General features: G+C 50.9%; 4 protein-coding genes across 4 annotated transcripts; 2 read left to right on the top strand and 2 right to left on the bottom strand.

Moving 5' to 3' along the window:
* Window positions 1-581: 581 nt before the first annotated feature.
* On the top strand, window positions 582-1,562 carry QC762_401780 (uncharacterized protein; the record flags this gene model as incomplete). The annotated part of the gene is made up of 2 exons (XM_062889633.1): window positions 582-942; window positions 1,111-1,562. 2 exons carry the CDS (start codon window positions 582-584, stop codon window positions 1,560-1,562), a joined length of 813 nt encoding a protein of 270 aa, XP_062743158.1.
* A 3,630-nt stretch (window positions 1,563-5,192) lies between these two features.
* On the bottom strand, window positions 5,193-8,062 carry QC762_401760 (uncharacterized protein). Its single transcript, XM_062889632.1, has 2 exons — window positions 6,760-8,062; window positions 5,193-6,710 (listed from the first exon to the last, which is right to left on the bottom strand). Exons 1-2 carry the CDS (start codon window positions 7,708-7,710, stop codon window positions 5,379-5,381), a joined length of 2,283 nt encoding a protein of 760 aa, XP_062743157.1. The 5' UTR covers window positions 7,711-8,062; the 3' UTR covers window positions 5,193-5,378.
* A 1,112-nt stretch (window positions 8,063-9,174) lies between these two features.
* Window positions 9,175-9,879, top strand: QC762_401750 (uncharacterized protein; the record flags this gene model as incomplete). Its single annotated transcript, XM_062889631.1, has 1 exon — window positions 9,175-9,879. The coding sequence occupies one exon, from the start codon at window positions 9,175-9,177 to the stop codon at window positions 9,877-9,879; it is 705 nt and encodes a 234-aa protein (XP_062743156.1).
* A 2,774-nt stretch (window positions 9,880-12,653) lies between these two features.
* Window positions 12,654-12,992, bottom strand: QC762_401745 (uncharacterized protein; the record flags this gene model as incomplete). The annotated part of the gene is made up of 1 exon (XM_062889630.1): window positions 12,654-12,992. The coding sequence occupies one exon, from the start codon at window positions 12,990-12,992 to the stop codon at window positions 12,654-12,656; it is 339 nt and encodes a 112-aa protein (XP_062743155.1).
* Between the last annotated feature and the right edge of the window lie 802 nt (window positions 12,993-13,794).

Raw genomic sequence — 13,794 nt, 5'->3', positions numbered from 1 at the left:
GCCGCTACTGATTCCCCGCATTTTCCCACCGAGATCAACAGCTTCACGTTCCGTTTCTGTTGGTTCAAACATCAGGTTGCCCTATCCACCTTCTCGACGCACCTGGGCACTGTTTTACCGCCGGGTCTCAGGCAGCCTTCACCCCAATAATCTCATTCTTCGAACCCAGCATATCCATTTTAAACCTAAGCATTTTACATCATCAGTCCTAGCATCCTCGGTCCTTATTCCCAACATTTCCCGTCCTCTTCCCAACCATTCTCTATCCTCTATCCCAGCATTCTCTGTCCCCTATCCCAACATTTTCTATCTTTTATCCCAGCCACCGTTACCTTTCAGATCCATACCAATGTTTACCCTCTGGTACCGCATCGTACTCTATGTCCTCCTTGAAAACGGTGATGACCACATGTCCAGATAGTTGGTTTTTACTAATGTCAAACTGGAATCCATGGTTGCTAAAACATGCTCGCCTGATTCTAGCTATTTCTGAGCTTTGGGGCTATAGGCGATTGGTTCCAGTTCGGCATCCCGATGTAGCAATATCCCAGAACAGCAGATCAGATGCTACAATTGTTGCGATGACCCTAGGAACGGAACCTCACTTTCGCCAAGTCATACAGGGATGGCTGAGAACAGAGCCGAAGTCAATAATCATCACGACATTAGAAGCACGCCGTACATACATCGAGGGTTTGGTGGAGGAAATCGGAGACTCTCGAATCATGGTAATGGCTGTCGAAACCGCTTCGTATCGAAGACAGTGTTACGAAGCCATCTCCAAAGTCACGACCGCATTCTACATTGTTGTGGATGACCGGTCACTGTGGGGTGTCTCCACGCTTGACGACATCCTCGCGCCGTTCCGTGACCCTAGAGTCGGTGGCGTCACGGGACTACAGGCGGTGAAGCCTCGAAATGGGAACACCTTGACCCAGTGGGAAACTGTGGGAGCAATACTCCTGTGGGTAACGGTCAGGTTGCTCTAGGGCTTCGGCCCTGGGGCCCACACGTATGGAAGGATAAGGGAAAGGTTTTGCTCTCTGGAGCTGTTTACTTTGTACTTAACAATAATAACAACTTATCACAATATTCGCTGCCGTACAACAGAAACATTTGGTGCTTTGAACCTCGCGAGGAGAAATTTCCCGCACTCAGCTTTGGCATTCTTCAACAAAGGCCAGGTTCTAAACCTTTCCGGCCGGCTTTCTGCTTACCGGACCTGCATCTACAAAGACCGAGGATTCCGTGATGCATTTCTACACGAGTTGTGGCTCGGACGCTTTCCTATCACGACTGGAGACGACAATGCCTTAACCACTTGGTTGCTGCACAAAGGCTGGAGGACTGCGTTCCAAAACTCGCCGGGGGTCATGATCGCTGCCGGTAGTATCTCCGAACTGGCTCTGCACAAGACAGCTGCTCCGATGGCTGCGAGACACCCTTCGATACTATCTCTTGGACATCACGTTTGCGTTCAAAACGCGGGAGAAAGACCATCTCGTGCGCGCCGTTCTCAACATTGTTGTTTATTTCATAACCGATTGTGCGATGATATTTGAGTTGGCATTTCTGCTGTCTGTGTCCACAGCTTCTTGGTTGGGACAAGGTGAAATCACCGGGAAGAGGTAAGTAAGCCCGATGGTTATAAGTGGGATGGATGTTGCCAGTGCCCATTGATAGCAGGCAAATCCCTCATCAGATAACGGATATGCGGATGCATGCCTCGACACCGTGGAGCCCCCAACCATGTAAAACCGGCGTTTGTCCCTTTGACATTGTTGCTGTTGGGGGTTCCTCAAACACCTTTCCAATCCTTGTATTGAGTACAACTTGAACATCGTTACCCAACCGTCAGACCATTTCCACAAGGAAGTCCCGACGTCACTGGCACAACTCCTACTGAATCTGGTGTGTTTTGGGCTTGATATGGCCTGCATTGTTGAGACAGGATGAAGGCAACAACCTGGAATGGAAGCATACCGCAGTCAACATGAACAACCTTGTTAGCTTTCAGGCCATAGCCACGTCGCCAGCGTCGGCACAGGGCGGAAACGCCGCCTGCGCTGGCGTTCCACGTCCCTCGCGTGGCCGAAACACTAGGTCTCAGCCGTGGCGTGGACATCGGCCGTTTAAGAGTTATCTGAACATCTCATGTCGATCATATCTTCTATGTGAGCATAACCAGTCTACAATCCAGGCATTGCCAGTCCATAATCCAAGCATGACCAGTCTATATTCTCGAGCTTGATATCCTTGGTGTCTTAGCATTATTTGAGCATTGGAAGCTGATACCTGCCCGCACTGCGCCACGGCCCGGGGGTGGTGGGGAGACATAACAGCAGAATGGATGCATATTACCTGCATATGCATTACCTAATGTTGCCCTCGGTTGGACGATCAGGGAAAGGCCTCATCTGTGACATTCCCCTCTTGACCCAGTCCCCCCCAACCATTGCCCGTGTCTTAACGGATTCACCACGGCTCATACACTTCATTTCACCCGACATCGGTCTTTTGAGAAATGGCCTCCGAGATTTCGTGTCATGCCACACTGAAATTCCAGCTTGGGGAATGGTGATATGTAACCTACAAGGAAAGTTCGGTGAGCAAACCCAAAGACCCGGTGATCACTGGAGCGAAAATCATTTCTGATCAACTGTCGGCTAAACGCAGGACTTCCGCGTTTCACACCACGGCCAGTGGCTGGTGTTTTTGACACCCGTGATCCCGATATCAACACCGGTGCTGCCGCTCTTGAAATGCTTCATAGAGCGTGCGATCGCTGAGGATGATGTGTGGGGCACCTACAAAGGGTCTGCGTTTCACCAGAACCACACCTTATCGCTCTTAAAGGCTGGATTTGGCTTACTGTTTACTGTTTACACCTAACAACAACAACCAACTGTAATATCAATTTGTCAACCAATTTCTCTGCCTTTTGGCCTCTATTTCGCGGGCAGTGACTAGCCTTGGCCACCGCCCTACATGATGTCATGACCCCTGAGTTCCCCCTCCGGAGTGTTGGTGTCTACTGAGAAAAGCGACCCTGCTACCATCGGCGAGATTCAAAATCTGGTAGGGTGATGGACCTCAGTCTTGCCCTGGGTGGAATTCATTGGGACGGAAAATGTCCCAACTGTTGGCCCGTATGTCTTGGACGGTCAGACAATCAGTCCGGCAATGAGAGTCCACAGCGACACTGCGGCTGCATTCTCACTGCCTTTGCGTCAGAATGCTACAACGGCGGGAGAGTAAGTGTTTGGTAATGGCTTCCTATGTGTCGATGCTGGCTAGCTAGACATGGTATGGTGGACAGCCTCATAACGAGCTCCGTTGGCAAGAGCAGTCGATACGGGCCTTTTGTTACAGTTTCCTCTCGTGTTCAACGCCTCGAACCATCAAGGAAGCCGTTAGCTGGAGTCAGAATAACAGTCAAGAACATGTTCGATGTCAAGGGACTCACCACATCACTGGGAAGCCGTGAATATTTAGCCCTTAGCAAACCAGCCACGGAGACAGCACCAGCTATTCAGAAGCTTATAGATCAAGGCGCCGAGAATTTCGGTCTTCCGAAGATGTGTTCAATGGTTCTGCTGCAGCACCCGCCCCACCGTGTCGATTTTGCGGCACCGTTCAACCCTCGTGGAGATGGTTACCAATCTCCATCAGGAGGAAACAGTGGACAGGCGGCGGCCATAGCAGCATACGAGTGGCTGGATTTTGCAGTGGGAAAAGACTGTAAGGCGCTAATCAGTGCCTACCTTGTCTTCCCTGCTTCAACCACGCAGTTCGACGTTAGGCTAGTGATGACCAGGTTGATACCGTCATTTTCCAGCAACAGCAAGCGCCCATCTTTCAGCTCCAGCCAATGGCGTATTTTCCTTTCGTCCTTCTCACAGAGCTCTTCCGTGTCGAGGCATGTAGTCTAGTGTGCCGTAGGTCGTGGCTCAAATACATGCACAGATCTACTTCGGTTTCGAACTAACGCCACCTAAATTCCGTAAAGACAGACAGATACACCTTGTTTCTTCGGAGGGGACCTCTCTGCATTTGAGGGCTTCGCAAGGGCATGGTACAAATCCCACGACGGAGAGTTACCCGACTCCATCCTCTACCTTCCCGACTTTCTGCCAGAAACAGCAAAGAGCCAGGAAACTCTCTTTCAGAGGTTCATAAAAGTTATGGAAAATGTCTTGGATACAAAAGCTCATCCCATCTCGAACGGAGATTCCTGGTACAATTCACCACCGCCTCAAGCAAACGGCCTACCACTAAATGATCATCTGAATGGAGAGGTGTTTCTAACATCCTTGAGCCATATCAAACAACGATGGAGCAGCACTTACAACCCTCGATAGGTTTCAACAGCTACCTATGTTTACACCTTCTGGAAAGAAATCGAGATATTCTTCAACGAATACCAATCAAGATTCCACAAGACACCGTTCATGCCGCCCCCTGGAGGGATACATCTGTGGTATAACTCAATGTTCAAAAGTCCTAGGACGCACAGGAACTGACCGTGCAGGGACAAAGCGAAAAACGTAACACCCGAGGAACACGAACTCGGCCTTCAACGATTCCACGTCTACAGAGAATGGCTCTTGAAAGAAGTTCTGCGCGTGCATGAACGAAATCCAATCTTGCTGTGGCCGATCAAAGTGGTGGAGCCAAATTACAGAGACGAAGTGCCAAAAAAGTGTGTACACATTCATGCTACACATTGTCATCGCAGAATGAGAGAGGTAACACAGCTAACTGTATGTTGAATGTTTTAGCCTCCAAACTGGTGATCAGCTCCTCACATTTGTTGCTCCTAGCCCCAGTCCTGGGAGCTCCCGAGCTAGTTGTTCCAAGTAAGCAGACTCTACTCCTGAAAGCTGTGGCGATGGACACAACTGACTGGCCAAATAGTTGGTGAAATTGGATACCAATCGCATATTAGTCAAAGGGAGGAGCCGCTTCCTGTTTGTGTAGCAGTCATGGGTCTACCTGGTATGACTTTCATCATTCCAAGTTGGGTGTGTGAAGATGAATCTACATATCTGGCTTGCTGATTATCTTCTATCATAGGACTTGACCTGGCACTAATCAACACTTTGCTGAAGGTGTTGAGAGAGTCCAATAGACCTTGGGTTGTGTCCACTGGAAGGTCAATCTTTTGACGAGTTACAGCTGGTATCTACCCAACTACCCGCTTGCCCATCTCGTTCTCGACGGACTGAGCTCTGCTGTTTGCTGCCATGGAGGTCACGCATGGGACCAAACAGAAATGATACAGCACGATTTTATACGCCGTGTTTACGATAGGGCGATGTTCAACGGTGACACTAATACATACAAACTATGATTGAAACTATCGTGCACTTGCTCCTTTACCAAAGCTCACAGGTGGGCTTCTTGCTCTTGCACTGGAAGCTCTCCCTGAACTCCCGGCTGTTTGCCATGGTCCCCAGGATCCTCGCCCACTTTGGCGCATGGGGATCGGTATATATGCGATTAATGGCAGTGTCACGACGCGACTTGCCGCACCACCAGTTGGAGTAACTGACAAAGAAAAGTTGGCTTTGTGTGAAATGCTCCAGGCCAGGGAGGTGAGCGTTGGGCTTTTGGGCGGAGCGGCGCTTCCAGGCCTGGAAAGATGCCGAGAGGCCGCCAGCATCGGCAATGTTCTCGCCCAGTGTGAGTCGACCGTTGACGTGAAGAGGCTTGTCGTCAGGACCGGGAATGCTGAAGTTGCCGTACTGCTCGATGAAACATTTGGTACGTTCTTCAAATGCCTTGACAGTTCCGTCAGACCACCAGTCAGTGTAGTTACCGTTTTGATCATAGTGGCGGCCGGTCGAGTCAAACGCGTGTGAAAGTTCGTGTCCTGCGACGGAGCCAAAGGCACCGTACGAGATGTAGGCGGGAACATCAACGTCAAAGACTGGAAACTGCATGATACCAGCGGGGAACACAATCTCGTTTCCAGGGGGGTTGTAGTAGGCGTTGACCGTGGGGACCGTCATGCCCCATTGATCCCGATCCACGGGCTTGCCCAGTGTTGACCACTCATCGGCGACGGCAAAGGCAATGACCGAAAGAGAATTGGAGAAGAAAGTCTCGGAGCTGATATTGACAGTTTTGTAGTAAGAGGCCAGGTTATCGGGATCCATGATGTCGGGGCTCTTGGTTGGGTAGCCGATCTTTTGCACAATATTGTGGACCTTCTCAATGGCTTTCTTGGTCGTGTCGTCGTCCATCCACTCGGTAGCCTTGAGCTTCTTGACAAACTCGTCCTTGATGTCGGAGACAATCAGGTCACCAAACTTCTTGGCTTCCGCCGAGAAGGCCTTCTCGACGAAGAAGCGAGACAAGATCCAACCAAGTCCGTCGTCGACGTGGTTGACACAGGTGCGCCAGCGTTCGGGGGCAGAGTTGGGGTCCTTTCCTGCGAGCTCATTGACGAAACCCTTGTACGGCTTCACTACAGGAGAGTCCACATACGAGTAGAAAGCCTGGACAACCTTCCACACAAAATAGTTTTGCACAATGGCGGGGTCGGTTTCGTCGAGGATCTTCTGTAGCTCCTTAAGATACTTGGGTGAAGCCACAATCAAACGCTCAACCTTGTTCTTGGAAGCGAGGGTGGAGATGATGTGATCGAGGTCGATCTTTGGCACCAGTTCCGATGCGTCCTTCAGCGACATTGGATTGTAGTATTTCTAGCAACAGTCAGTATGGTGAACGGGCTGGGAGCAGCAAGGCACTTACAGTGACGTCCTGCCGCTCCTCGGTCGATGGCGAAGCGGCAGCAAGTTTCTTCTCAAAATCGACAACGGCAGCGAGTACGTCCTTGTTCTCTTTGGGGCCGAGCTGGGAGAGTACATCAACAACGACGCCCTGGTACTTCTTCACCAGGGCATCATCGTCGTAACGCTCCTTGGATGGAAGGCCGATCCTCCAGGGTGGCGCGACAGAGACAGCAACAACATCCGGATCGGCATCGTCAGCCCCCGTGCCAGAAGAAACGAGCCCAGAAACCCCATACCTGGACAAGAGGAGGATAGTTTCGCTGAGGGCGTTGCCTGATGAGCTGTCGGAAACAGGGAACGACTGCTGGACCTGTTCAACAATCTTGGCGAGGGGAGCAATGCCAAGCTCCTTGATGGTGGGTTCATCCAAACAGGCCTTGTAGGCATCGGTCAGTTTGTTGAAGTTTTCCTCATCAGCAGAAAGGCTGGTCGAGTCAAGCTGCATTGGGGAGAAGTAGGAGTGTTTGGAGGACTTCGGATATGGGGCCTCGAGGATGTGACGGAGGAGGAGCTGTGAATTTTCGGACATGATGGTGCCAGTGAAGGCATCGCCCTGGTCGGGTCGGAGATCATGACGCTCTCTCCAGCCCCCACAGACGAGCTCCTCAAAGTCGGTACATGGGTCAAGTTCCTTGAAGTTTGGGGACAAATTGTACAAGATCTCGGAAGAAGCGTGGATGCATGCCGGCGTCAAGCAGACGTCGCTCTTGGCGGGCTCCACCGGATTCGTGATGACAGCCGGTGTGGTCCTCGAGCAGACGTGCAAGACCGTCAAACCAAGAGAGGCGAAAAGGAAACCGCGTAGGAACCGGCGACGGCAATTGAACTGTTTGTGATTTTGGTTGTGGTGAGTAGTAGGGAGCTCCTGGGGAGTGCTGGGCTCCAGGAAAGCCATCTTCTCCGAGACCATGTTGGCAGTCGCGAGACATGCACGCCTCGCGAGTCACTGTAGATGGAGGCTTCGATCAAACCACCTGAATAGAATAGGGGCGCCAACTAAACAACAATGACAGACCAGATAAATGAGAAAGCACCAAAATGACGCAGGAAGACGATGTTTTTTTTGTTTTTTTGGATGATTCAGAGTTTAAAATGATGATGTTTTGATACTGAGGCGGCGCAAGTTGACGCATGACCGTATGACGTTTGTCCAGGCACCGGCTAATTCCGGACCCGGGGCAACAAAACTCCGATCCAAGCGACTTTCCGTTAGCGCCCTGTTGCGGTGGTTGGCGCACTTGTCATTGGCTCATCCGTTCTCGATTCTTCTTCTCTCCAGTTAATCAGTGACATGTGTTTCGAGTTATCTTCGAGGGCGCAATCGCCGTCATCAAACGGCGGTGACCTGGTATGCATGCTCCTCAGTTATCGGAACCAGCCGTTAACAACTCCACGAAATAGCCCCCCTTTCTTTTGACTGGCTGGCTTGCCGTGTTTTCTGCTTCAGCATAAACACAATTTTCATGCCCATCAAACACAGCTTCTGAGGAATCCGGATATCAACTTCTCAGTATACACGGAACCGAACTGCAGAGAATATCCTGTGACCATCCAAGAGTTGATATATGTCTCAACAACTCTGCTCACACGGTAGGTGTTAGGTAGGCACCTATGATATCCAACCTGACATGGCTGACTGCCGCCCTTACACGTCTTTCTCCCAGTGCTAGTAAACAGGAGGCTCATGCCAGGTACTCTTCTTGTCGTAAAACACACCACGATCCGTTGTCATCGCTCGAGTTACACTGGTTGGATGCCTTTTTGCCGGCCGCTCGGGCTACAAGCATCCTCGCGGCGGGTCTGTCAACTTCATGCCCTGTTGTCTTCAGCCAATTGCGGTGTCAAAAGGTCCAGCAACGAACAGGAAATAAACCCATTCAGCTTCAAGAGGAAGTAAGAGGATTGATATCTAATTTCTTAAATATAGCTATCCAGATCTGATCAGCATGAGTGAGGTGTTGGTCCTGTCATCTTCCCACATATGTCCATGGCCAACAAGGAAGTTTGCACAGCCTCAACCGATGCCTGCTTCTATTTCTGACAAGACATCGGACGAACCGCAGTTCTGCAATTTTGTGGCTGCTTACTCCGGATCGTCCAAATCCCGATACTCTGGTTCCGGCTGCAGCCCTATAGCGACTGGTGAAAATGAAAGAGGAATGCTGCACTGCCGGCCGAAGCCTTGCACATGGCCTGCGGTGAGCACAGGTGCGATGCCAAAAACAACACACGGTGAGAAGTGCCCACTGCGGCCGCCGGATGCTCTCACCTCCGCGCAATGCCATCTCCTAATCCATCACCAAGTTATCCATAGCCACGGAATTGTTGGCGACGAAAAGCCGTAATGGATTTGATATCTCGCGTATATAACACCATGGACAATCCGCCTTCGCTGATGCCTTTTCTCATCATCATCATCATCACCTTCATCAGCTTCACCAACCATCCAACCATCAACACATCTGACTCAAACGCTTCCACTCTTACTCTCCAGATAACATCAGTCTTCACTCTATCCATCAAAATGCACTCCTCAACTCTCTTCATCACCCTCACCACCGCCCTCGGCCTCGTCTCCGCCGCTCCCACAGACAAGACCTACAACCCCACAAAAACCTCCGCCGCCCCCCGCACAACTCACACCGTCATCGCCGGCCGCGGCGGCCGTCTAATCTTTGACCCCGACAACGTAGTCGCCGAAGTCGGCTCCATAGTCGAATTCCACTTCAACCCCCTGAACCACTCCGTCGTCGAGTCCTCCTTTGACACGCCCTGCCAGCCCAAAGACGCCGACTCCTTCTTCAGCGGCTTCTTCCCCGTCCGCGAGGGACAGAGCGACGAGGTGTTCCAGATTGAGGTCAAGGACACCCGCCCGATCTGGTTCTACTGCGCTCAAAACAACAACGCTCACTGCCAGTCGGGTATGACTGGGGTTATCAACCAGAATTTTGACCGCCAGGAGTTTTCGCTGAGGGCGCATAAGGAGTTGGCTGCTGAGGTGGAGGGGCCTAGTGGTGTGCAGGGGGCCATTCAGGGGGGATGGAGGATTCCTAACCCTAACCCGTTGGGGGGCTTTTAGATGGGGGGTGATGGGGGGTGATGGTTGTCTTTTGCACTTTTGGGTAGAGCGTTTGCATTTACATGTTGCATGGTTCCCTCTGTCTTTTGGAGCTAGATGGGTAGATGGGAAAGGCTAGAGATGGTTTGTATTGGCTTGCATGCCTAGTTTTCTGCCTTTTGTATTCAGTTTTCTTCTTCTTTTACACTCCTTTAATTGAACCTTTATACTGTTAAAGATACATCCCACCAAGCCCACCTTGTGGGTAAGATGTCCTTTTGGTTCCACAGATGGTGATAACAGGAAGGATCTTGTTTGCGTGGTCCCAGGGCACAGGGCATGGGCTGGTCAAAGCAGCAGCAGGTTGGGGTGTATTGTGCTCACCTGAGGACGCAGCTGCGTGATCCGCAGCGAATGTGCATGCGTATTGTTTGATGAAATGTGTTTATGGGAGAAAACCGGCATCGTCAGCATAATATGCAGTCGGTGGGATACCGACATGTAGAAAATCCGACAGTCCTATTATACAGTTACCCAGCAGGACACATGATCCCCCAACCTGGAAGACGTAGTAATACATAGTTCAAGATCAGCACCCCATACCAGAACCTGAAAAGCAAACCCGTCTAACCCTGACACGACACACCCTTCCTTGATCATATCCAACTCCTTCTTGCCCAACGGGTCTTTCTTGTCAAAGTGAGCCGCCTTTGTCACACGGCAAAAGCCAACCACCCGTAACCACGACCAACAACACTGTCGATACCACCGCAAGGAGGGGTAACTGCACGCTGTGAACCAGTGGTCAAAGTGAGGCAGACAATCAGAAGGCATGGCGGTTATCAAAGGAAGCCCACTGGCCCTATAGGATACTGGAGGACTGGGCCGCGGCCTGAGGCCAACAAGGGCACGGGCCAGGCAAGGAAGGATAAAATACGCGTTCAGGATCACCAAGACTATATTTCTTCTTCTTTCAGTATCACGCTCTTCGAGGCCATTGAAGATTATTAGCCTGAATTGACCATGAGTTCCAAGCCCTGATATTACAGCCCTTGTCACAGCCTTCCCCTCAGCCGAAGTCCAAGACGTGATATCCAAATTATCCCCACCCATATTCGTCTTCGGCTTAGTCTTCTGCCTACGGCCGTGGATGCTCATAAAATGAGGAACGCTTCCATATCTCTCCTTGTATCTGGTCAACTCCCTCTCATAGCGGAAGATATCGGACTTTGATGTGCTGTGCACAAGCTCAGGCAATTCGCCCTCTCCTTCTCCTTCAATCTCCTGCACAAGTTCGCCCAGGTTGGGAAGTCCCTTCAGGGCAATGTTGTACTTTCTGGCATAGGCCAGTATTTGTTGGTCAAAGGAGTGAGGCCGCCACTTCTTTACCCCGCGGCTTGACAGGTCCAAGGGGCTCGGGCCTTGACTCGGCCAAGAGACTGTAACCACGCATATCAGAGGGGATAGACATCCACACGGCCATGATGAAGCCCAGGTTTTTCACCGGGCCGTCATTGGCGAGAAGACCGTCTCGCTCAAATTGGGCCAGCATGGATAAGAACATACGGCCCATGAGACGCCCAAGTGGCATCGGCTCCCTCATTATCGTCGATTCTAGCATCATTGTTAGCTCTCATCGCCTTGAACATTGGCAATACGGTCAACATACCGACTAGCAAGCGTGCCATAAGAATCTTTCTTCAAAAAGCACCCCAGAGCCTCACACACAGCCCGCTTCTCCTGCCAACTATCGGGCTTCCTCAAAATCCAGAATAAGATTCTAGAGGATCTCCAACGTGCCATACGCCGAATGATCATTAAAGGTATACATCTCAAAATTGTCCGGATCTCTGACCTCGCAGTGGGAGGACAAGTCCACAAACATCGACTTGGCTGCTCTGGTAAAGACACAAGGATGCTCAGGATGGTCATCGTACAGCTGCGTGCAGTAGCACTTCTTCCCATCATCGCACTTCGGTCTGTCCCCATGATCTTTATTCTTGCTGTTATTGCTGGTCTCTTCTTCATCTTCCTCCTCATCATCACTGTCGCCGCTAGGGAATGGAGGATCGCACATGAGTGCAAAGACAAAGGGGTCTTGCTTTTCATCCGTGAGGAAGGTCTGGTATTGAGCAGCGATATTGGCCGAGACGGACGGGGTGTTCCATCGGCTTAGGACGGCCTTCTTCTTAGGTGCAGGCTTGGTGGCGGTAGCGGCAGCGGGTTGCTGTGCCTCGGAGGTTTCTACCGTTGCAACTGCTGCTGCAGGTTCGGCTTCGTTAGAGGGACGCGACTTTTTGGCGGCAGGGGCCGCTTTTGTGGCGCTGGAAGCGTTTCTTTTGAGGGGCATTGTGACTTTGCCGGATCTGTACACAGGTGTTCGATGAAGTTTTGGGTCAATAAGGAAGTTTGGAGAGTTAAATCGCCGTGCGAAGCGGTGAGCATGAAAAATGGACAAGCCTTACGCCAAAAGAAGGCCGCTGACGAGACGCGTCGAAAATTGATGGTGATGCGAACCCCTGTGTTGGGTTGAACATCGGTATTAAGGAAGTGCTATCCACAATTCCTCATCCTGAGAGTGTTCTCACACAACAGTATCAGTCAAGAGACAGCACAAGTTAGTGTCGACAAACAATTGATTCGTGTACGTAAAGAGCGAGCTAGAAGATCCTCCAAAAGAAAACTAAGAAGTGGCCAACTTCCTACACAAGTGAAAGACTTGAGAAATGAACCAGAACCCCCCCAACCTCCTCAGTCATCTCTACCCATCCCCTCAAACCCCTGATCTCGACCACTCAAGAGCGGTCATGGCACTGCCAGTCCCACTTGGTGCCACCGCCGCAGCTGGCATAGGCCTCACCACCGTGGTGGCGGACGCAGTAGCTGTCCATGTTGACGCTGTATCGGTTGTTGTTGATCACGCACTGCCAGGCACCGCACCCGTTGCCGTTGTCAATGGCGACGTACTGGTTGGTGTACTGCTCCTTGCAGGCAGCCTGGACGTCGATGTTGCTGAGCCAGACTCTCTTTGCGAGAGGGGCAGCGACCTCCTCCGCCGGCGCGGCGATGGCCGGAGCGACGAGGAATGTGGCGCCGAGGATGGCGGTGAAGATGGTGGTGGGGTTGAACATCATTTTGACGGCTGAGCTGGAGGTTAGCAGTGTCAAAAGGTATTGGAGGTGTAAGGTTGGCTGACTTGGTAGTTTGTCTGGCGACTGAAGTATTCAAAGTTGGTTTTGACTGGTTGGTGTTGCTGACGACTGTGAGGGTCTGAGGATGATGATAAAAAACCTGATGAGAGAGACTTCCATCCTCTTTTTATAGACAGTTTTGATCTATGATTGCTCGACCATGTCACGGAGCAAAGCTGTCGTTGCCGATCTCTGCATCCCTCAGACGATGAAGGATTCTGACTTTGATCTCTTCAAACCTCCTTCTGGTGATGGATCTTCACGGTCTCTCGCATGATCTTCCATAGTTGTCCTTCATGTGGTGAATGCTCTGGTGATCGATGCAAAGAGGAGAAGGGGGCCTTACCTTCGCCGCTTGTTGGAAGTTCTTCAGGAGCAAAAAATCTTGGTCTATCCAATGAAACTTCAGATACAGAGCTTACGAAACTGCTGGCAATTGACTATGGTTTACAGATAGAGCAATGTTTGTGTTTTTCAACGAGGATCAACAACTAGCCTATTCCTTCTACCAAAGTCTTCGGAGCCCTGGGAACCACCCATAGAGGTGAGGTGGAGACATTCACCCAGCGAAAATATCCCCAACCAGACACGAAGGGTGGGGCTTGAAAATGCAAAGAACTTGATTTTAATATGCCTATCTACCTACGCAGGCATTGACTGATTGTTTCATAAATACAGTCAATTCATCGTTGTTCTTGTCTTGTGGTGAGAATGTGCTAGAAGACTTATTACACTTGTGCTTAGC

This window comes from Podospora pseudocomata, chromosome 4 (genome assembly GCF_035222375.1).
Source record: "Podospora pseudocomata strain CBS 415.72m chromosome 4, whole genome shotgun sequence".
NCBI classification, from domain to species: Eukaryota; Fungi; Ascomycota; class Sordariomycetes; order Sordariales; family Podosporaceae; genus Podospora; species Podospora pseudocomata.
The sequence above is the reverse complement of the archived record's forward strand: the minus strand, read 5'-3'. Positions and strand labels throughout refer to the sequence as shown.